We start from the raw sequence: 24,079 nt of genomic DNA, 5'->3' as shown, positions 1-24,079 counted from the left end.
TTTTACGAATTAGAATTTTATTTTAAAAATAAATAATACAAATAATAAAAGATTGAAACTGCTAAGTAATTAAATAAATGTTTATTTGTCACTACAGCCACACACACATACACATATACATAGATATTAATATAAACAGAAAAAATAAACGTATTTATTTTTATAATAATATGTTCACACATTTTTTATCTTTGAGTGATTGCTATAAGAAAAATATGAAAAGATAAGAAAAACGCTTATCATTTTGTTTTAGTAATAATAAAATATATATGAAAATATACATATAATCTTCAATTAATCATTAAACAAACTTTATGTTAATAGACTTATAATTTATATATATAATTTATATATAGGTATATAAAATAAATGGTCACATACATAACAACATAAAAAATTTAAGAAATAAACAGTACGCACGTTGATTCGCACATCTTTATTAATTAACAAATCATTATTTATTGTTATAATCGCTAAACGGCGCAGGACTTTTCAATTCAATTTAACCCTCTCTGCCTACTTTCTGCAAAAATTTGTTAGAGAAGCAATTTATAATTAAGAAAAAAAACGATGCATGTCATTATTGGATAATAAAAAAAATGATTACGAGACATTCTTTTTATTGTACAATACTGGTATTGCATCACTTATGAGAACAGAGACGTCATTACTTTCATAAAAAAAAATATGTACATTATTGTCAAATGTTATTTTAGTACTGTTATTTAGTTCTGTTATTTTATGCTCTGAAGAATGCTTTGAAGATAAAAAAACAAATAACTTAAACCGAAATAAGTACTTTTATTTCGACATGAATGTAGAAAGAGCCAGGTTCGAATCCTGACCGGGTAGTATTTTTCACAATAAATTCTTTACAGAGATTTAAAATGAGATGCTTATACATTTTTTAAATAGAATGCTTATATTAGTATAAAGACTAAAATTCATGGCCGTATTGTCGTGACGATTATAAAGATAATCAGTTAGGTCGAATAAAAAGTCTTTACTTTTAATGATTTACTTGCGTTTTCTATATTTTTGAAGATAATGCAATATTTTTTACCAGTACGATAAATCACCATGTAACTTAATTAATGATGAATAATTTATTATTTATTAATAATATAATTAATATTAAATTTTGTATTAATTACATTATATATAAATTATAGTTAATATCAAAAGACACAGCAGTGTCTTGCGCCAAGTGTAAGCGAGATTTTAAGCAAATTTAAATTATACATTATTGATTTTATGCAATACAGGTACAGGACATATGACTATTATATTTTGGAATGCAGTAGTATATAAGGTGGCTTCATGATTGCTATATCAAATGAATTATAACATACAATTGACATTACAGGTATTATGAAATACATTTTTTCATGCGATGTTTATTAATTCATCCTACAATTGCATTGTAACAAAATAAAAGTTTACATAACAATGATATAAGTATATTTTTCTGATTCCTCCAAACGTCAGACTTATTTTTGGTTTAAAGATAAACAGGATAGGGAAGAGATTCTTTATCAATAATATTTTGGAAAGACGAACGTGTCACAAACACTTCAAAAAAATTGTATTACAAAAATTGTTATTCGTTCTCTAATCGAAAAGTTAAGGTTATTCAGTTATTCAACTTTTTTACGCACGTACTTGATATAATACACTTAATATTCAGAGAAACAAATCTCTTGTAAGCAAGAGCTTTATAAGGCTTGTATTTAATCATATTCGGTCATTCTACTTTAGAGCAGAATAGGAGTTGAACGTGTCGCTGTTAACAGGAATTATGGATAGCAATTATCAAGTAAGTAAATCGAATTTTATCTCTTTGTAACAAATATTAACAATCTATAACAGATTTGGTTTTTTATATCAGATAAAAATTACAAATGTAAAACTATCTTTTTAAAAGAGACAAAAACATAGTACTTCTTTAGAAAAGAAACCATAAGAAAACTGTTCTCACACGTACGTAATTATTCGAAAATTTACACTTATCTTTGAAAATATTTTTACATTTAAATATATCAAATGAGTTTTCTCTCTCTCTTTCTCTTAAATTTGATTAACATTTAGAGGATGGGGAAAGCCTATTTTTAAACTTTAAACTATTTATGCGCTAAAATCTTATATAAGGGTTTTTTGGGTCGCTGAGTTTCGTAATTTCGGGAAAACAAGGAAAACAAGTGAGAATGGTCAATGTGTAGTGTGTTCCAAAAAATATACGAAGATCAAAGTTTATGTGTCGTGAGTGCGATATGCCTCTGTGTGTTGCAAAAGGTATTTCCATATTTCTAATTTAAAATTAAATAATATATTTTTTTAAATTTACGATCATGTAGATATTTTATGCAATTTTTTTATTTTTATCAACCTACCGGATAGAAAGCTTATTTTCAGGCTCTATGAAGGTCGCTTATTTTTCCTAGTATACGTTAACACATATATGAAAGTTATAAGTAAAAATAATAAAAAGTCATGAAAAAACTTCTAAAGGTTCTTCTCTAGAAGAAGTTTTAACATATAAAAGTTAAAAATTAATAATCTTCACTAGATTTTAATCAGTTTTTCTTACTTTATACATAAATAATACATTATATAAAATACAATATATTGTTACGCTTGGTACACTAACTCGCGCTCCGCACACTGAAGGACAACAACTAAAAACTACTTTCTCCAAAAAATTATGATTCAGCCCATTGGAAACTTCAACTTATACATCAAGACGACAGTTTATCAACTTCAACTCGTTGCTAAAGGTGCACGTTTCGTAACTTCTCCGGCTTGCTTCTAAAGTCTCAGTACGAACGTAACAATATTTTATATTACATTATACAATACATTTATGTTTTCTGTAATATTATTTTTCGTGCAATGTTAATATAAACAAAAATATATACAGGGTGTATCTGAATGGGTGTATCTGTACAAACTTTGGGAATAAGTTTCAGGGATCTAAACAAGCAGAATATGTCTCATGGAGTCGAAAACACTTGCTTTTGGAGTTACGACGGTTCGAAGTTTTCCTGCAATAGTTGGAGAAATTATGACGTTAAATCGCACAGGAGTTACAAACTGTGTTTATTTATTTCCTCGGTTTTACCACGTACATAACAGGACACTTGCTACAGCAAATGCTCGCAATGGCCTCCGTTATAGATTCCAAGGAAGCCTGCGTACGTGTTTACTTATTTCCCCGCTTAGCATTTTTTTTTCTGAATTCCTCGTTAGTCAGTGCGGAGACGTGCGCAAACTTCCTTGAAGGTAAGTGAATACAGTTTGTAAGTCCTATGCAATTTGACGTGATAATTTTTCCAGTCATTGCAGGAAAACTTCGTACCGTTGCGTCGTAACTCCAGAAGCAAGCGTTTCCGACCCCATGTTCATGGGACATTTTCTGCTTGTAAATGTGTTTCTGGAACTTATTCTCAAAGTTTATACAGACCATTCAGATACATCCTGTATAACCATATAATTACACAAAAATTACATGTCCCGTATATATATTATATATACATATAAAGTGTTTATTTGAAAAATTTCCACCTCATGACAATATCTTCTACAGTATGGGTTGTATGAAAAAATATTAAATATAAAAGTTGTAGAGTTTTAAGTGAAGATATTGAGATAAAAACTTTTCAAATAACACCCTGTATAGAGCGTTATGTATACGATATATGTAACGTATCAACCAGTATTCAATAATTTTATAAGTTATTAATTTTTCAGGCAACCATGATAAAAATACATAATATCTTGCTACTTCTAGCAGAGATATTTATGCTTATCTTGAAAGTTCTATATTATATTTGCAAAGGTGTATACAAATTGGTCGTGCCAAATAAGAAAAAGAGCGTAGCCGGTGAAATCGTTTTGGTACGTATAAAAATTTTAATATATATGCACAATTATATAAAAAAATATTATATATATATATATATATATATATATATATATATATATATAATATTATTATATATATATTATATATCTGGTGTGAGTGTGTGTAAAACTATGACTTTTGAAAGATGTTTTGACATCTTGACTTATGTGATTTCCTTGGGTAAGCAACTAGAATGCAAAGATTTGCATTTTAGATTCTGAATGTGATTCTTCATTTGATAATGACATTTATTTTCATATTCTATTAAACGGTCATTTGGTATTTCTTTTTAGCACAAGCATAGGCATTACTTATTTTAAAAAATATATCTAATATCAATGTCATTTTAAACTTCAAAAATTTGTGGAATGTAATTTGTAAATTGTAATTTGTAATATTTCATATTATGTATTATTACAGGTAACAGGCGCAGGTCATGGCATCGGAAAAGAATTAGCGATTAAGTATGCATCGTTAGGAGCAACAGTAGTATGTTGGGATATTAATGAAGAAACCAACAATGAGACAATGAATGATATTAAAAACATGGGAAAAAACTCTGTATATGCGTATCGGTAAGTTGATGCACTTCTTTTAATAAAAGGCTAGAATGAAAAAATTACTCAAATAGAATTTACACGTGTACGAATACGTGGGAGTACCTTATTAAATTATCAATATACTGATTAAAATTTGATCGCGTTTTAGATGTGACGTAGCAGATAGGGAAGAGGTCTTTCGGGTAGCCGAGAAAGTAAAAAAAGAAGTAGGTGACGTTACTATCCTGGTCAATAATGCTGGTATAGCGTTTGTTAAATCATTCTTAAATCACAGTGATGATGAAATCAGACGAGTTATAGACGTCAATGTGACAGCGCATTATTGGGCAAGTAATGTACCTCTCTCTAAGACACACGCAAAAACTACAAGACGTAAAAAATAACCATTAATGCAATTGCTATCATTTCTTAAAACAAATATATGTATATAAGCTTGTTGCTCGTATAATTGAAATGCACTGTATGATTTGGACCAATATAATTAAGTTTTTGCAAACCGCTGTTTACAAAGGGATATTACTTCCAGACATTGAAAGCATTCTTACCAAATATGATCAAAAAGAATTACGGTCATATTGTGGCACTTTCATCAGTAGCAGGACTTGTTGGCGCTCCTTATGGAACGGTTTACTGTCCTACAAAATTCGCAGTCAAAGGTAATATATTTCACATTCAGCGATTATATATAATATTATACGAATAATATAATATTATATAAACGAATATAAATTATATGAATAAAAGATAAAAATATACATTATAATTTAAACGCGCGCTCGCGCGTACATACACACATTTATTCATCTTTTATATATATATATATATATATATATATATATATATCATAATACATATACAGTGTTCCAAAATTCAATACTTAAACTTAAAGGGTTAACAGAGAGATTTGTGAATGAAATTTACTTCCCTTGCCCCTCTCTGTTAACCCTCTCAGTTTGGGTATTGCATTTTGGAACGCAGTACATAATTATATTATATAATACATATGTCATATATATATTACACATAATTTTAATAATGCCCATGCCAATATTGCAAAAATGTAAATGTAATTATAAAATACGCTTTTCTAACATATTGATTTACAGCAATAATGGAAGCTATGTCTGAAGAATTAAATGAATTAAGTAACGGAAAATCCTCTGTTAAATTCACTACTGTTTATCCGGCTCTCGTACTTACTGGACTGAGTAAAAAGCCTAAAATTAGGTAAATTTACAACAATACACTATTGTAATAAATGTCTTGCAATATCACGCACGCAGTTAATTCCTTTTATGCACTGCCATATTGGACGGAATCAAATTTTTATTTCAATAGTATCATATCTTTTGTTAATTATATCTTTTTATACATCAACAATATTATTTAATTAATAAGATATTTATGGCATTTATTAATAGCAAGTGATTCAATTTTATTCACCCATATAGATTCCCACGATTAATGGGAGGACTTTTACCGCAAGACGTGGCTTCGTCAATAATTGATGCGCAAAGACGAAATTACAAAAATAAAAGCATACCTTCACATTGGCTATCCTTATCTAAGATATTAAGGTACGTAAATTATAATACACTCAAGATATATATTTTCAAATATACGACAAAATGAGCCGGAGGACAATTCACTATAAATATGTTAATAATATAAATACTGTTGTACTATGATCACTATTTCTCTCTCCTTTCTACATGTCTGTAATAAAATTATAATTTTTATTTTAGACATTTACCAGACGAAGCATTAAGATGCATACTAGTCTTCTTCGATACAGGAGTTTATCCAGAAGATTAAAAATATCTGTAAAATAAATTTTATGATATGTATAGTTTATTATTATATTAGAAGGTACGTCCATTCTTTTCTTTTCTTGCTGCAGTGATTTTCTGCATAAAAATAATTATCTAAATAATAATCGTAATTAATTTATACGTTTATATACTTAGTATAATGTTTGTATGTTTAAAATGTAATAATTCTGATGACATAATTTAATATTGTCATCACAATTTTATAATTTAAGACATAAATTAGAAATAATTTAAAAAATAAATTTAGATTATTTAAAAAAAGGTTCTTTACATGTTAGATATATAGTTTAATTAAAAAATCGTTAAAGATAAACTGTAGAAAAATACGTAAAAAACTTTAAAATTACCAAATGTTTTTATCTGTCTTATCTTTTCTTACCTATATAGCAAGAATACAAGGTCGGACTAATGGAAAAGTTCTGGAACTGATAAAATAAAAATTACAATACGTAACACAGAATAATATAAAAGACTTTTTAATTTAAAAATATAACATTTTAATTTAAATATATTCTCTTTATATATCCATGATTTGTACGTTGCTTTTATACGTCGCTTGTGTAGGTCCTGGAATCCTTGAATACATGTGTCGGAAGAGAGGCTGTTAAATTTGATTGCTTTAAGAAGGTTAAATTCCTTTGAATATGTTGAGGTTGAAATGTCTTTCCTAGAATTTGGTAAACAACCTAGTTTACCTAGCAACAACATCGCTGAGGAATATATTAAAAATTAAAAAAGCGTTTATTTTAATCTACGTTATGTTGTGATTATTGTAATTTTTATTTTAAAAATATTGAATAAAAATTTATTGTACCATGTTTTGTTCCCGAGAAAATTATTATTATGTACTTATATACAAGTATTATTGTATCAAATATAATATATGCGCATTTTTTTTCTTTATTATTATTTATTATTATCAACCTTGAATTTTAATAAATACTTTTAATTCGTTTTACTATTTCTCATTTTTTTATTTAAGCTCTCACTTACGACATTTTGAATAAAATTTTTGGTGAAATTTGTTTAAAATTGAGATCGTCTTCAGTCACAAAATATGTTACAGCATATGTAATATGTCTTGCATTTTTGCTATTAATTGCAAGGTAAGTAGAATAGAAAATACATAGAAAATAAAAATCAATATCTTTAATCTTCATAAGTCTGTTGCTATTCTCTGAACATTCGATTTCAATCAGAAATTCAAATTTGAACGAACAAAAGACAAATAATTCTCTGATTTATAAAAGCATGTTATAGAGACTTGATAAATACAATTTTGAGATTAAGTTTAAGATTTTACAAGGCCCAAAATCTATTTCTATATATCCGCCAAAATACATTTTAGCACAAGTAACATTCACTGCTTTTATTTAGAGATACATAAATTATTTAGAGATACTGATCTACCGACTGGAGAAGAGAAATAAGATCCACATATTTAAAATGTAATAAACGTTCTATAAAGGACAGCCGTTAACCAGCCGATCGATCGGCGTGAATGTTTGTAATCAGACAGGTATATAGTCTACGTGTTCGTAAGCGTGTTCGTCAGTTCTCGCTTTCGTTGGTGCGAGGAAACATGTCCTACTTATAATACAGTTTCATACGCAACAGTGCAGAAAGGCATAGTTGAAGTGATCACAAAAAGCTCGTTCGGACAATTTTCTTCGTAAAATGGTCAGTCTTACACTCACATTTCCAAAAATATATTTATACATTTATATATTTAAGAAGTGAGACAATCATTGGAAAGTCGTTAAGTCGGAAAGTGAAATCAAACAGCTGTTATTTCTCGGAGTGTTATAATGAGAGAATGGATAAAATAAAATGCATTAACACTATATATTGAAGAAGAAATTTGTTATTTCTTTTTTAGATTTGTAGTAATATCGGTATTACTAAATTGATTATTAATTTAATTATATATTGTATTATATTGTATTATTCTAGCTTTAGTTTAAGATTGCGTTTTAAGGCCAATAGTAATGGCGATAGTAACCGTGCGTGACTTGCTAAGGCGAAGAAATATGTACATAAATTCACGTGAATAATATTATTATTAGGCATAAAAGAGATCCAGTCCAACCGTATAAGGGTTATATATTTCTGTCTACTTGTATTATTCACATATTGGTCAAGTTTACTTGTATCTGTTATTTCTGTTAATATATATAAAAAAAGTAGTATAAAATATACATACACGAACTTGTAAAAATAAATATTATAAATAAGAACCAACAATTTAGCTAATTTTATAGCTTACAATTAGTAATCTAAATTTGTTTTCGAAATGACGATTCTCTGAACTTGCTCAGTTATCAAGATACTTTTGAAAATTATTACATTTTCTATAACATTATATTTGGCAATAACTATATGTAGTGCCTTCGAAGAATTCCGGATAAATATCTCTCATGGAAATGATTGCTCGTGCTGATAATATCTGAACGTATGACATTGAATCGTGCGACCAACCTAATTTCTTCTTATGTTTATTTATTTCTCTACAAGGCTCGTGTATATTTTTTTATTGTATATTATTCTACCACGGAATAATACTATGTTTTTCTTCTTTAATTGTTGCTTACTTTATTACATTCTTTCATCAATTTATTATAAAACAAGAGCTATTTATTTTCAGCAACTTCCTAATTATCAACTTGTACATATTTAAAATATTAAGTGTTTGTATATTCATATGTTTGTATATTTAAAATACAAAAATATTGGAAAACCTCGTACCGAAAATTATAAAATACAATTATATTTTTTTATGATTTGCAAATACAAAAAAAAACTGGATTTTATATCTTAAATATTAATATATTATTATATTATAAAATTAACATAAGAAAGAAATATTGCTAAACTCCACTTAAATTTTACGTTAAGTTTTCTTTGCTGTTCTTGCAAATAGCTGTTAGAAAGAAAATCGATTTCACGTTATGTACCATGTTACTTATGCGTCACGTCAATCTATTTGTACTTATACTAGGTATGAATGCTAATATAAACGACTATTAATATAATATTCTCTAAAAATTTTTGCAGCTAAACGAAAAAGCATTCTATCCGCATTTTGAAGCCAGAAGTTGCAAAATAAACAATATAGATGAACTCGACCGATCTGTGAATACCACAAATAGATAGAAATATGCCTTATACGGTTGGGCTAGATTTTTTGTACCTAATAATATTATTCGCATGAATAATTTATGTGCCTTTCTTCGCCTTAACAACCACGCGCCGTTACTATCTGTCTTGAAACGAAATCTTAAACTAAAACTAAAATAATACAATTACATAATTAAATTGATAATCAATTTAATAATACTAACACAAATTTTTAAAATATAAAAGATATAAGATATGAAAAATATGGAATATAGGATATGTTGCGAAAAATAAGAATCAGTTTTGTAAAATAAATGTTACTACGTTAACACACGTTTAAAACTATATTTTAAGAATTTAACGTACATATCGACACAATGTACCTCACACAATGTATCAATAACACAACCGCTAAGGTCATCTGTTAAGTATTGACACACCAAATTCTTAAAATATTTGTTATCATCAGTATCACGTATTCTTGATACACTTAACAACGCGTAGAATTTTACCTTTTTCACTTACAAATAACAAAATTATATATTCTAAATCAAATATATTCCGAAACATCAGCTTTCTTCAAGACAATGTGAAATATTTTGTCCTTTCAATGAGTCTTCTTTCACTTTTTAAAATTTACAGCTTTAATTTTAATTTATTTATTATCTGTAAGTATATGTTAAGTAGTTAATACTCGCGCGATATTCATATAAAAAAATTAATAACTTTTCAGTTTATGATGTGTATGATCAATATCGTACAAATTTATATATACTTTGTATGGCTTACGTTGCAAATTTTATACTACATATGCCAAAGCGTATTCAACTCAATCTTCGGATTATATGAAAAGGAAGTGGCTGGTGAGATTGTTTTGGTACGTATTAAATTTTTTAATTTAAAAAAATTAAAAAAAATAAATATATTTCAGTAAAAAGATTGTTTATCTACTTATATATTTATCGTAATTATATACACACATATGTATATTTATATGTGAAACAATGAGAAATAATGGAAAACTTTTGATTTCAATTAGTAACAAATATGTGTTAATTAAGATAAATATATCATGTTTATTTAATGTTAAGACAATGTTAAAATATAATGTAATATTAAAATATAAATATAATGTAATATTAAAGATTAATCTTTGATGATATATTAAATAATGATATAATAATATACTTTACGAAGACCGAATAAGTTTTCACAATAACAATGTGTTTTTATATTATATTTCTTTACATTTACAAGATAACAGGTGCAGGTCACGGTATAGGAAAGGAGTTGGCGATTCAATATGCGTCTTTGGGCGCGAAAGTGGTATGCTTAGATGTAAATAAACATACAAACGAGGAAACGGCCAACCAAATTGGAAAAAATGCATACGCTTATCGGTATGTTACTCTTATATTAGTTTCTTGTATCGACCACAAGAATTTTAATTATTACTTTGACATACAACAGTCAGTTTCTTTTATTTAGCAAAAAGTAGATATAAATTCGTTCTATTGCACAAATATTCCAATTATTATTAAAATTCTTCTGTTAGGCAACGCAAAGGTCACATCGTAAATTGTTCTACGTCTCTCTTTCTCTTTCTCTTATTACTATAGTAATATATAGGTATACTCTCTAAATTTCTTGGCGTGGAAACTAGGCCGAAAGAGTGATATTTCACTCTTTTGGAGTGAGATCTCAATCCAAAAAGAGTGAAATCTCACTCCAAGAAATTTAGAGAGTAAGAAATGTCATTATAATATTTATAGTATGATAATATAATCGACCTTAATTAAGACTTTACCATTTTATAGATGTGATGTAACTAAAAGAGAAGAGATTTTTGCACTAGCTAAAAAAGTGAAGGAAGAAGTCGGCGATGTCACAATTTTAGTTAACAATGCTGGTATAATGCCATGTCGTGCTTTTCTAGATTATACAGCCGATGAAATCGAAAAAATCTTCAACATTAATGTGCTAGCCCACTTTTGGGTAAGTTAAAATCGACTATTATATAAATATTAAGTTGCCTTTCTGCTCTTGTAAATAAATAGTGCTATTTTAATTGTTTTATATTTCTGTGGAATAATTATTTGATAATTAAAATTTTTTAATAATTAGAAATTATTACGAATATAGAAAACGGGCTTACTAAAAACCAGGCGCGGTAAATAATGCGCAAAAGTTTTATTTTTATTTCTATTTTACATATCTTCCAACCTTGACTGCGCGCCGACTAAATTTGTCAGACTTGAAACACAGCTCCGGTCCATATAGCATCAAAAATTAAATTAAATCGATTTAATTAGGTGTAGGGGGGAGAGGGGATTTTACTACTCCAACCGGAGCTGTGTTTCAAGTTTGACAAATTTAGTCGGCGCGCAGTCAAGATTGAAAGATATGTAAAATAGTAATAAAAATGAAACTTTTGGCATTATTTACCGCGCCTGGTTCTCAGCCCGTTTTCTATATTCGTGCGGATTTCCATTGGAACCTATACTTCAAATTTTAGAAATTATTATTTTTTAAAGAATTTACCTTATTATCTATCAATGCTATTAAAATAAAATGTGCAAAATGATCAGTGATTAAACTCTGAATTTTTCACAATGACATCACCTTGACTTTTTGTTCTCCTTGGGCTGTTACGCACATAATATTACGCGCTCTCACAAACTATTACGCGATTTTTTTCAGATGTTGCAGGCATTTTTACCGATTATGATAGAAAAAAATTATGGTCACGTCGTTGCACTCTCATCAATAGCAGGCATCGCAGGACTTCCCAACTTAATTCCTTATTCCGCTTCAAAGCATGCAGTCCAAGGTAAACTTGTGTCTTGTGTCATCCTGACGATCCTGTTTATACTCGATTCTTTATATGTGTGTGTATAAATGTATACTCAGAATTTACTAGAAGTAACTGATTTAACTTCATAATATTCAAGTGGTTCAAGTTTATGTAGATTCTACTTTTCAGGTTTAATGGATGCCATTGATAATGAATTACGAGTAACAAATAAGGAAAAATCCCAAATTAATTTCACTACCATCTATCCTTACATGGTGGATACGGGACTTTGCAAAAAGCCAAAAATAAATAAGATGTAGGTTTATAGTGAAATTAATATAATAATACAAACAGATAAATGCAATCACACACGCAAATATGATAAACTCGATTATTAAGACTGATACTCAACATTTCTATTTAATCTTGCTCCTAGGTTAAAAGCATTCTTACTACTAAGTTCAACGAAAGATACAGCTGCACAAATAATTAAAGCGCAACGACAAAACATAAGAAGAAAATCTATCCCATCATTTTGGTTATCTCTCGTGGCACTTGTTAGGTAACTTAATGATATATATCATTTAAATTATTTTATATATACTATTCATAAAATAATTCAAAATCGATAAATAGATAAAGAGAGCACAGAGCCACAACAAGATCTTAGTGTCTTAACCTTTAATTAAGTTAAATAGTTGACAAATTTAAGAAACGTTTTGGCCTGACATTAGACCAAATCCTCGATGCAATAAATTAAATTAATTACACGAATAAATGAAACTTAAAGTCGCAGAACAAGCATGCATTATCGTATAATTTTTGCATGAACTAAAATAAAAACATTTTATTTCAGCTTTATACGTCTCGACATTCATTATATATTTTTTACTTTTAAAACATATGCGTTTTCAACCAAAAATAATACTTGTTCTGCGACTTAAGTTTTATTTATTGATATAATTAATTTAATTTATTGCTGAAGATAACCTAATGTCAGGGCAAAACGTTTCTTAAGTTTGTCAATTATTTGACTTAATTGAAGATTACGACACTAACAATAAGATCTTTTTACGGCTCTTTGCCCTTTCTATTTATTTATCGATTGTATAATATATAAATAATATATTGTACAAGAGTACAAAAAATAAGTCAGAATATAATGTCGATTATGCAATTCCCATTATTTTACATTAGTATATACAAGTATAGATAAGTAAATATAATATAATAAAATATATTTTTAATTTCAGGCTTTTGCCCGAAAATGCGCAAATTAGTGTAACAGATTTCATCGACTCTGGCGTCGAACCAAGCTAACTTTAGTACATAAGAATCTTACAGTTGCATTTCATCAAAATTTCGAAGACTTATGAAACAACTTTGCGAAATACGAAATACTTGAGATTATGTGATAAGTTTTCTTTCACTTGTATTATTAATGTTAATGTTAATGTTAATGTATTAAAAATGTTTTATAGCATATATATATAAAATGTTGCAGAGTTTACATAAATAAAATATAATATATAATTCTTATTTAGTTAAAAACAATGAAATAAAAAATTAATTATTTTTAACCTATTTAACATTAGAAAATTAAAAATGTAATATGCAATAAAATTATATACAATATATTTCTTTTCGACGTGTAATTACATATGCAACATTGGTATGCGTACAATAATACGAAATTCTCATAATGTAAAACACGTGATTATTATATGACATTTCTTATTATTAAATAACAATTTCAAAGTTTGTTTTACTTTATTTAATTTTTATGAGTAACTATATACGATCAAGAAGATTGTTAATAAATTTATTACTAATATTTCTCAAAGGAGACTGTTATTAATTATTGGCATGCTATACAGAATTTACAGTTTTCAAGTTTCCTTGTTTGCCAAAATATTAAAGACTACCCTCTAGCTTTAAAAGTTTAAAACATAGACCAAATAAGCAAAACTTTGATTGAGATATCATTAACATCCCAGATAAATTCCACATTAAAAAAAGTATCTCTGAAATGTTTTACATATTAAAGGGCAAAATAATGGCATTAATCTACAAGAGAATACATTAAATCTTTGTAATGATTATTCACCGAGAGACTTCCACATAACTGACATCTTCTATTTGTCTTTATTTATTGTCTTGTTTTATTTATTGACCTCTTTTCCTTTATACATATAATGCTTCATCATATTAGATTAGTATCCTTTTCACCTTGTAACCGAAGCTAAATTTTCAGTCGGTGTGTGCCAATCTTACACAGAAAGCATTGTCTTGTATCGAATTCGAACACTATTGCAAAGTAACTATATTATATATTGCGAAGTCGACTGTTTGGTAAGTAGATTACACATTCTCATATAACACTTACGAGTTACTATTTATTAGATAATTCCTCTTTGATCCTTTTTCTCTGATTTATAAGTCAGCAGTCAATGCCACGGGTGATTTTGTTCACAGCGTCCTATGACCACCGATTTAAAGTACATGTCTACATTTCCACTTTATATGCGTTATTATTAAAGACTCGTTTTAAGATCATAACCGAATTTTAAAACGTTACAAAGTTTCCATAATTGAAAATTATATAAGACGATAGAGCTAATAGTGAACAAAGCTAAGTATAAGTACTTAAAATATGTATTATAAATTAGTAAACTGAAAAAACAAACGTTTCGTCCTTCAATATACGATCATCTGCAGTGCGCGATATACGGATAAGAATTAAGTATCCAATGGAAAATAGACAATTGTTGAATTCCAACGGAAAAAAATTAAGTTAAAATCTTACATTATAATTAAGAATTGAGTCGATAAATTACATATGTAGTATAGTATCTGACCTTATTGAGAACCTCTTAATGTCTCAATAAAGTCAAATACACGTGTAATTTATCGGCTCAATTCTTAATTATAAAAAAAACTTAATTAAAACACCGATATATTAATTCAAGTTTTTTTCGTTAGAATATTCTTATCGATATATTGCGCACTGAAGATGATCGTATTGAAGGTCGAACATGTGTTCTTCTTTCAGTTACTGAAATACATAATACATATTTTAAGCACCTATACCCACCTATCTATACGTGCGGGTATAGTTTTGCGAACTAGCGTCAACCCTTTAAATCCTTTATACATATACATATATAAATTAAAATTTAAAATCTTTAAGTGTCAATTTGAAGGCAATGGATCTACGAAATGTAATATTTTCATACTACAAATTATTGTAAATCGGCATGTACCGAGATATATTATTGCTCTATATTTAATTATATATTCGTAGATTCGTTACCTCAATAAAAAAATTATTTATTGACTCACCGATTCGATGCGCAACGGGCGGAGTTATGCAGCCACGTAGCTACGGTGATACTGTAACATACAAACATAAGATTTAAATTAAAAAAGCGCTCAAAATTATTAACATTTGAAAAGTTGATTCTTACGCGTCTCTAATTCGTCTTTCAATAAAATATTTAGCAATACAATTTATCTGTTTATCGAAGATCTTTACAAGCATAGAATTTTAGATAACTTCTCTTTCTTCAATTACTTTTAACTTATCGAAATTAAAATTAAACACTTCGAATAAATAGAAACAAATTATCAATTTTATATGTATAACTATAAGAGATGATACTTACCCCAAGGTTGCTCCGCCGGTGCCCGATGTCTCTCTCAGACCTCCTCCTCCTCTCAGGACGTCAGGCTTCCTCCTCTCACCGCACAGGACACTCGCGAGAAACACTCGCGGATAATAAACTACAATCGCGCGCGGACTAATTTCATTAAAAGTCTTTCTCGCGCGATACTGTACGGCACTCCCGTTTAGAAAAGTCCTTTAGTCCGATTACTTGAACGGCACTCCCGAAGCAAACGCGACGAACCGGCTGCGGTTCGTTCATTCAATTAAATCGGCGGACGAGGGTACGTTAGCTTCCCCGTCTTTGAATTTTTATCCAAGCAGAACAAGAGTTTTGCTTGGGTAAAATTCTCGTACTGGGTACTGGAGCCTTCCCACCTCGCCAAGGTCGTACCCGTGGGAAGGAAAAGTACTTTTCTCTGTAATATAAAAGCGGGTAACATGAATTTTTCATGCAAATTTGAAGGAGTCGCGACGCCGCGCGCTCTGCGTCGTTCCGCGTTCATCACCGCGTTACCGGCGATACTACGCAAGTCGAGCGGACGGTTAATAAAGACACGCACTTCGTTAATCAGAGATACGCCGTTGAAATTAAATATCGCACTCATGCACAGTACGTACGGTATCAAACTCGTAAATCTCGCGAAAGTATAACTACATTTTATTAATATGCACAACGAAGAATCGTGACAGCCGGCCGCTAATCTTACGCGACGCGAGATATACGAGAATCCGAGATTGTGAAGCATTCCGGCGTTCCGTTATCACCGATCGAATCACCGGAATCACTTGACACGATCAATATCACTCAGCCCTTTACGGAGAGAATCGGAGCTAAATCACACGACACGTCCGGCACGTCAGCGTTCAAAGCACGACACGCGAGATAAATGAATGCCACGCACTTCGCGAATCCAGACATGGCGGGACGAGCGACTATTACTCGCGAATATCACAGCGAAACTGCAAAGCAAGTCGTTCATACATACTTCCGCCTCGACGTCTCGAATGAGCGATTCGCGCAACATGTTCATTGCGATAAACACCTCATACACTCGTAAAATGTTTTACACACACGGCACACGGCACACGGCGCCCGGTACTCGATCACGTAGCGATTATTCCCGCGGCCCGCGAAACGAGGAAGCAGGAATGCCAATCGCCGAAACGAACGCGTTTCGAAAATAGCACGAAGCACGGCGACGGGCGCGGAGCATGAACACTTCCCACCCGTGCGAAATTCCTCGAAAGAATGATAGTTGAGTGACTTACGCAGATAACAGTAACTCCGAGCGTTGACGGGAGCAAGTGGCGAGTCCGCTCATCGTCAGAAACAACGCCGAGAGCACGCCAATTTTCAAAATCGCCATTTCCAACTACAACGGTCGCGCCGCTAGTACGGACTGCGCGGTGCCTACTACGTCACCGTATCGATCCGCCGCGCCGGCGGCGCGTAGCGGCGGAACGTGATTGGCCAGATCCGGGGGCTCGACTCACGAGCCAATCGTTCGATGCGTATGAACGTCGTGCGAATTTACTATCTCAAATATGCGTTCACGAATACAATTCCATTTTTTATTAAAGAACAGGCACGTAATTTGTCATAAATGTTTAAAATTTACTTGCACATGTGCTTCTTTATTCCTCGTAACCTCTACTTTACAGAAAACTTACGTTGAATTGTATCGTTTTTTTATTTTTAGTTTCCTTGCGATCGTTCTCACGCGGTGATCGCGCATACCATAAAAAAACATTGAACCGTCGGCGTCGCCAAGATACTTAAAAATTATAAAACATTCTCTCTGGCTTATTCCCCAAATACATTATTTGTTTTGCTTACAAAATTTTCTATAAACGAGCCTATTGCTTCGAATTTCGTGCTCTTATCTTGCAGATTTATTAGCAAGAAAAAGAAAAAGAACGTTGTCAATAATTTGATCGCGGCGCTTTAAAATAGAATCATTGCTACGAAATTTTTTCTGAAAGCTAATACATTTTACAGTACGTTACAAACTCATAGCACCCTATTCAGCCCCTTATTATTAAAAATAATTTTTTGTTGGTTAAACGAAACAAGCACAAGATTTTTTCGCATGGAGATGGATTATTTGGAGAGCGTATAAACAGCATTATTATATAATTTATTCTAAATTTTTTGATTAAATGCAAGGGCAGGGGGATCTAGCTAGGCAGACGTCTCGAGTCCGTACTCCGACTCTTCGTAGGAATCGTAGGATCGTTGTGTGGATACGGATCAGTCATCCTCTCTGCGAGGAGTAGCGAGTAGCTGCTACCGACTGAGCAGTTGCAGTACTAGGTAGTACTTGGATGTTAGTCTATTGAGAATGTCGTGCACGTATACGAGTATTCCTACATACACAAATATTTGTGACGTTTAAGAGGTTAATTAAATAAAAGTTACAATAAAATAAGTAATACGATATTGAATTAACCGATAATAGGTTAGAAAATAACTAAAAGCTGTGCCCCATCTGATCCGCAGTCGCTTATTCTTTCTCTCACACATCAGAAGGAAGTATGTTTTTGCGTACAATCTACCCGAGCCATGTCGGATGCCTTTGAGGAAATACAAGCGATCAAGATAAAGAGAAACAGCTATCGTGAGAAATTACAGAAGAGGAAACGCGAGAGGCATGAATTGTACACGCTCACTTCTACGCCGGTTTCATCCGCCCTGACGGCGGAGTCGGCGTGTCCTGGTAACGAGCATACTATTGTGATTACATTACCGTTAACACAACGTTTGCAATGTGCGACGAGAAGGAATTTGTTCTCGACTTTAATGTCTCGAACCTGTTACAGATTCCAATGCATCTTCACGCTCGGATCATAGTGAATATGAGAGAGATGTACTCTGCATCTTGCACGAGTCCCTGCCTAGTCTACCGATAACATCTGCAGACTTGATAGACCAGCTGCGTAAGAATCTCAATGCCGACGTATCCTCTTCGGACATCCATAAGATTCTGGAAAAGCTGGCTGCGCAAGATATAATTAAGTTAGTAAGAATCATTACGTTCTATATACCATTTTGTGTTGGTATGTGATATTTAATATAAGAAAATACTTCATGTATATTTCTAGAATCAAAGAAGTCACGGAGAATGGAGTGTTTGGATATACAGTGTTGTCGGTGACAGAGTCTCAATCGTCATGTCAGTCCCAGTCCGATGACACGGAGAATGCGGAGAGCATAGAAATGTCCGAATTAAATGATCACGTGCCTCCGGAGAAACAGGCAAAAGTGGACAAAAAGAACACCGAGGACATTATGTCTTTGATTTCAATGCCGACTATCAGAGAGAAGGAGAGCAAGAAGGTCGGCGAACAGATTCTAGACTTACTGTCGAAACAGACTTCCAAGGAGAAGTCGCTGGCGGAACGATTTCGTTCTCAGGGAGGTGCTCAAGTCATGGAGTTCTGTCCACATGGTACGAAAGTAGACTGTATGAAATTGAACGGCGGTCCGGGATTCGCGGAGAAATGTAAAAAGCTGCATTTTAAGAAGATTATACAGAGTCACACAGACGAATCTTTGGGGGACTGTAGTTTTCTCAATACTTGCTTCCACATGGACACGTGCAAGTAAGTAAAAAATGCTACCATTTATCAATGTACGATCAAATGCATTTTCCTGGCACGGATAATTGTAACTCGACATTGATCCGTAGATGGTATAGATCTAAATAAATCATACATAGCTTGGCTATTTCTATTTTTAAACCAAAAAAGACCTAGAACTAAAGATATCTATTTTTTTTCTCACAGATATGTTCACTATGAAGTAGACGGTCCTACAGCACAACCGAAAGAGATCAACGATTCCGATAGTCCGAGCAATACCGCATCCAACAAGACGTTGAACTTAGATAGCAAAAACGGCAGCAGTAGCAGTAGCAACGTAGATAGCGAATTGACTCTGTATCCGCCGCAGTGGATCCAGTGTGACTTGCGTTACCTTGACATGACTGTTCTCGGCAAGTTTGCCGTGATCATGGCCGATCCACCGTGGGACATTCATATGGAGTTACCGTACGGTACCATGTCGGACGATGAGATGAGGCAATTGGGCATTCCTGCCCTCCAGGATGAAGGACTCTTGTTTCTCTGGGTGACCGGCAGAGCTATGGAGCTGGGGAGGGAATGTCTGCAGCTATGGGGCTACGAGAGGGTCGACGAGATCATTTGGGTGAAAACTAATCAGCTGCAAAGGATAATACGTACTGGTAGGACGGGCCATTGGCTGAACCACGGCAAGGAACATTGTTTGGTCGGCATGAAGGGCAACCCTCGCATCAATCGAGGATTGGACAGTGACGTGATCGTCGCCGAGGTTCGTGCCACTAGCCACAAACCTGACGAGATCTATGGCATCATCGAGCGCATGAGCCCCGGCACCAGAAAGATCGAATTGTTCGGTCGGCCGCATAATGTACAGCCTAACTGGATTACGCTGGGCAACCAAGTGGATGGTGTTCATCTGATTGATCCGCAACTTATTAAAGCCTTCAAGAAACGTTATCCCGACGGAAACTCGATGAAGCCTACTAAATCATAAGATTATCCTTGTCTAATAAAGGATTGAATAGAGAATAATGATTGAATTTTCGAAGAATTTAAAAATTAAGTCTTATTATTGAAAAAAATTTTGATTGTTTTTTAAAAAGGTTACATCTCGCCTATTCACAATATACCGAATTTAATAGACCAACTTTCAGACATAATTGTTACATTATCAAGTACAATGTTTGAATTTGAACTAAATAATCCTTGTTACCTTTTTTATTTTTCAAAAATTTTATAAATATTGTTATCAAAATCTTCCTAAATAGGTGTAATATCTATCGATATAAATTAAAGCCACTTCATATTTTATTAGTTTATTGCAAAAAATGTGTATATAAATTCCATTTACCATTTAAATATATACTAATACAAAATGAACGCATATAACTATTGATATAAAAGACTGACTTCCCGTGAATATTTTGAGAGATAGATGATAACGTTTGTACATATATATTACATTATTTTTAGGCCATGCTTTTTCCAGCATGTATGTATACACACACGTGTAAGTTGCTCTTAATAAAATTAATTATCGGAGAATATCAATGCGGATTAAATTCTTGGAGAGCTAAGATCAACTTTTATGATATAAATCAATAAATTTTAACACGAGGTCATTGCAGACCTCGTAAATGTAATGTGTTAACTGCTTCATTTAAATATAAACATAAATAAATCGATTCTTTCTAAATTTATATCTCTGTTATGTTGGAATGTGTAATATATTATTACTTTGAAAACTTTTAGTTATTGACAATTTTTTATTATAAAACAAGTCTCGTGAAGAAAGATTGCAACATAGATAAGAATAATTTTCGTTATATTAATTTGAGATTTTTGTACTAAGATACCAACAAGAATGCTTCTTACTGAAGAGATAAAAGCTCGTGAATAAAAGCTTCTACTATATATATCCAATACTGTTGCGTTTTTGCTTAAGTAGACTCTTCCTTATGGAAAAGGAAAATAGATTATCGTTTATACTGCTTGTGGAAGTTCTCCTGGATATCGATGTCCTCGTGACGCAATTATTTGACACTGATAACTTTGTGTTGTCCAACAAGTTTTCCTTGTCGTCGGTATTAAATACTTTATCTGGAATGCATCTAGAGTGTATCTTGTTGAACGAATCAGCCCAGTGTCTTTTTTTGTGCCCGTCTTCCATTATGAAAGAAAATTCTCCAATCTTGAAGCAGATTTCTGCGGTACTTTTATCTTCTACTTGCACATACATCTGTTCCTTGGGTATGACGGGAAAGAGTAGATTGTACTTTTTACTAATGCGTCGTGTAGGACGAGTTATCGCGAAACAAGTGTCGAAAAGAAAGCAATGATATTTCTGTAAAGATATTAATTCAGGTTAAAGAATCTATTTATAATAAAATCTAGACGTGTTATCTTCTATAAGAATGTGATATGAAACTTACTATTCCACGTGTATCCTTAAGCTGACCCTCCGTAATCAACTCTGTGGCGTTAGCGATGCATTTTTCAGGATCGTGTTCGATTTTCGCGTTTATTTTTGATTGAGCAAGCTTGCACTCGGCGTCGCCCATAATGTGATCGATATCCTTCAGCAATTCAGACAGCACGTTGCTCGCCTCTTTCAACGGTAAATGATCCGCATCGGTAGCAGGCGTGTATTTTAAAATCTCTTTCACTAATAGCGGATACTTCACGATTCTTGAGCGTGGCACGTCCAGGTAAGTCCACAGGTCAGTGGAATGTGGCGATTCTAGGCGCTTTTTTAGAAACGACTGGAATCTCTTGTTAGTAAATCTCTTCTCTTCCAGTAAATGCCTCGCCCAAACCAATGTTCTGCATCTCTCCAGATATGGTTTCTTTAACGTAGACAGCTGTAAAAACAATGAAATTATCACACATAAAACAGAACAATGAAATTGTCACACATAAAACACAGTGGGATTCCATACAGGAGTAGCAGACTCAGAATCTTGACTTTAATCCCTCATCTCACATACAGATTTTTAAATTCGTAATCTATGTAAGCTAAGAGTAGGAGACCCTGACAGAAATCTCTGGCCTTTTTAGTTAGGGATTGTGCAATTGTGCACCTATTCGGGATGTGGAGCAAATGTTGATCGATGACGCACAATGAAATATATCAATAAAAAAAGAAAATTAACTGACCCAATTTAATAGCGTTGGTCCCACGGCCTTTGTGAACCCATATCTATCCCGTAATTTGAACAATTCGTCCCTCAAGTTACTGTGTATCTCGATGAGATTTATGAGATCGCCAAAGAGAGTGGACAATTCTTCGGAGTTAAAGATTTCGGTGGTTGACATTGGTTCGTAATAGAAGTCTCTCAGCATATAGAGCTCATTCAGTAGCACATTTTCGCCGCAGTACAACTCATAAATAGCTTCTTGCCGCCTGATATCACTTCGACTTAATACACTGTTCAAGCGTTCCTTGCCACGTGGCTGCGCGATGTCTGATATCCAACTCCTGATTGCCAAACTGTTACAGCTCTCAGAAGCGTTATTCAATCTGAAATTAGGACATGGTTTATTCTAAGAGAATTTTCCTCTTAAGTCGAGACATGCCTTTAAGCGATTTACTTTTTGCGTAATGTCCTCGTGTCCGCCTCGTCCTCGATGATAGACAGATCCGAGGAGTTCGGCTGGATCGTGAAGGATCTGTGCAGAGCGTTTCCCGATTTATTCGCCGCAGTAGAAGAGGAAAATATGCTACTGGCGACCTCCGTGATTCTGCGACGCTTCTTCTTCTTGCTTGTGTCGGAGTCCATAGATATGTCCATCGAGCTGACGCTTATCGCGTCGCTCTTCAGCCGTTTCCTCGGTCTCTGTAGCAAAATATCTTGACGTTTAGACGTCGGGAGTCAATGTCAGCGACAAGAGCAATATCTCGTCTCGTCTCGTCGTCGTCTAACAATGCATGTAACGGTAATAAATACTGGTGCCGCAACGTATACGTGACACGGTGACACCGGTGTCATTCTAATCGCGACGACTGAAAAATTGAAGGGGGAAAACACGCGGCCCGCGTTGACATTAATGACATTGATATTCGAATGTCGGTTACAAGTCAGCCGGTCGCTCCAGACATCGTCTCGTAAAATACCGAGCATAAATCCGGCATACTTACCAGCCAGAATCTTTTTCGTGGCTCCTGGAACGTTTCCTTGATCGTCGTGTTACACTCATCGTCCATCGCTATCTCGAATTGCCTAGAAAACAAAGATAAAAATCGAAATTCCACGAAACAGTCCGACTCGTCGATTCATACGCTACATTTAATTTCACGGGCTCGCCGCGAGCGGTTGTAGCGGCTTCATTACACACGCTACACCTCACTCTTCTACATCTACACCTTACACTAATTTGTACGGCTTTGTTATCGAAAATCAATATTATAAAATTAATAAGATGTTATTGTGCATGTGCACCTAAAAAGAATTATAGACTTGGAAAATAAGTATAGAGAGACACGAGCTTTATTAATATTATACATATATAGATCGATCCTTAGATTTAAAATTTTTTTAATTAAATTAATTCTCATTAATTAATTTCTTCTCTCTCCCTCCAGTTATATAGTTTCCTATTGAAAATGTAATTCAATTTTGGAAAATT

At 32.4% G+C, this 24,079-nt stretch overlaps 4 protein-coding genes across 8 annotated transcripts; 3 read left to right on the top strand and 1 right to left on the bottom strand.

Moving 5' to 3' along the window:
• Nucleotides 1-1,692: 1,692 nt before the first annotated feature.
• On the top strand, nt 1,693-7,177 carry LOC139808814 (short-chain dehydrogenase/reductase family 16C member 6-like). 4 transcript variants are annotated; one of them, XM_071771244.1, is made up of 9 exons: nt 1,693-1,816; nt 2,711-2,816; nt 3,748-3,894; nt 4,322-4,476; nt 4,610-4,787; nt 4,988-5,117; nt 5,568-5,688; nt 5,913-6,038; nt 6,207-7,177. In XM_071771244.1, the coding sequence occupies exons 3-9, from the start codon at nt 3,754-3,756 to the stop codon at nt 6,274-6,276; spliced, it is 921 nt and encodes a 306-aa protein (XP_071627345.1). In that variant the 5' UTR covers nt 1,693-1,816; nt 2,711-2,816; nt 3,748-3,753; the 3' UTR covers nt 6,277-7,177. The 4 variants fall into 4 exon arrangements, with proteins under 4 accessions (XP_071627345.1, XP_071627344.1, XP_071627342.1 ...); XM_071771243.1 differs by lacking the exon at nt 2,711-2,816 and having other exon boundaries at nt 1,741-1,816; XM_071771241.1 differs by lacking the exons at nt 1,693-1,816; nt 2,711-2,816 and adding an exon at nt 2,883-3,448.
• A 672-nt stretch (nt 7,178-7,849) lies between these two features.
• LOC139808494 (short-chain dehydrogenase/reductase family 16C member 6-like) lies at nt 7,850-13,788 on the top strand. The gene is made up of 8 exons (XM_071770543.1): nt 7,850-7,973; nt 10,144-10,287; nt 10,668-10,810; nt 11,228-11,405; nt 12,111-12,240; nt 12,394-12,520; nt 12,641-12,766; nt 13,458-13,788. The coding sequence occupies exons 1-8, from the start codon at nt 7,971-7,973 to the stop codon at nt 13,522-13,524; spliced, it is 918 nt and encodes a 305-aa protein (XP_071626644.1). The 5' UTR covers nt 7,850-7,970; the 3' UTR covers nt 13,525-13,788.
• Nucleotides 13,789-18,157: 4,369 nt separating this feature from the next.
• On the top strand, nt 18,158-20,524 carry Mettl3 (methyltransferase like 3). The gene is made up of 5 exons (XM_071770432.1): nt 18,158-18,270; nt 18,372-18,588; nt 18,692-18,887; nt 18,974-19,474; nt 19,658-20,524. Exons 2-5 carry the CDS (start codon nt 18,435-18,437, stop codon nt 20,445-20,447), a joined length of 1,641 nt encoding a protein of 546 aa, XP_071626533.1. The 5' UTR covers nt 18,158-18,270; nt 18,372-18,434; the 3' UTR covers nt 20,448-20,524.
• Nucleotides 20,525-20,753: 229 nt separating this feature from the next.
• On the bottom strand, nt 20,754-23,893 carry LOC139808444 (rho guanine nucleotide exchange factor 3). 2 transcript variants are annotated; one of them, XM_071770437.1, is made up of 6 exons: nt 23,738-23,893; nt 23,592-23,673; nt 23,045-23,289; nt 22,610-22,973; nt 21,886-22,314; nt 20,754-21,797 (listed from the first exon to the last, which is right to left on the bottom strand). In XM_071770437.1, coding segments are annotated over exons 1-6 (1,557 nt in total). In that variant the 5' UTR covers nt 23,740-23,893; the 3' UTR covers nt 20,754-21,362. The 2 variants fall into 2 exon arrangements, with proteins under 2 accessions (XP_071626538.1, XP_071626539.1); XM_071770438.1 differs by having other exon boundaries at nt 23,592-23,890.
• Between the last annotated feature and the right edge of the window lie 186 nt (nt 23,894-24,079).

This window comes from Temnothorax longispinosus, chromosome 2, assembly GCF_030848805.1.
Source record: "Temnothorax longispinosus isolate EJ_2023e chromosome 2, Tlon_JGU_v1, whole genome shotgun sequence".
Lineage (NCBI taxonomy): Eukaryota > Metazoa > Arthropoda > Insecta > Hymenoptera > Formicidae > Temnothorax > Temnothorax longispinosus.
The sequence above is the reverse complement of the archived record's forward strand: the minus strand, read 5'-3'. Positions and strand labels throughout refer to the sequence as shown.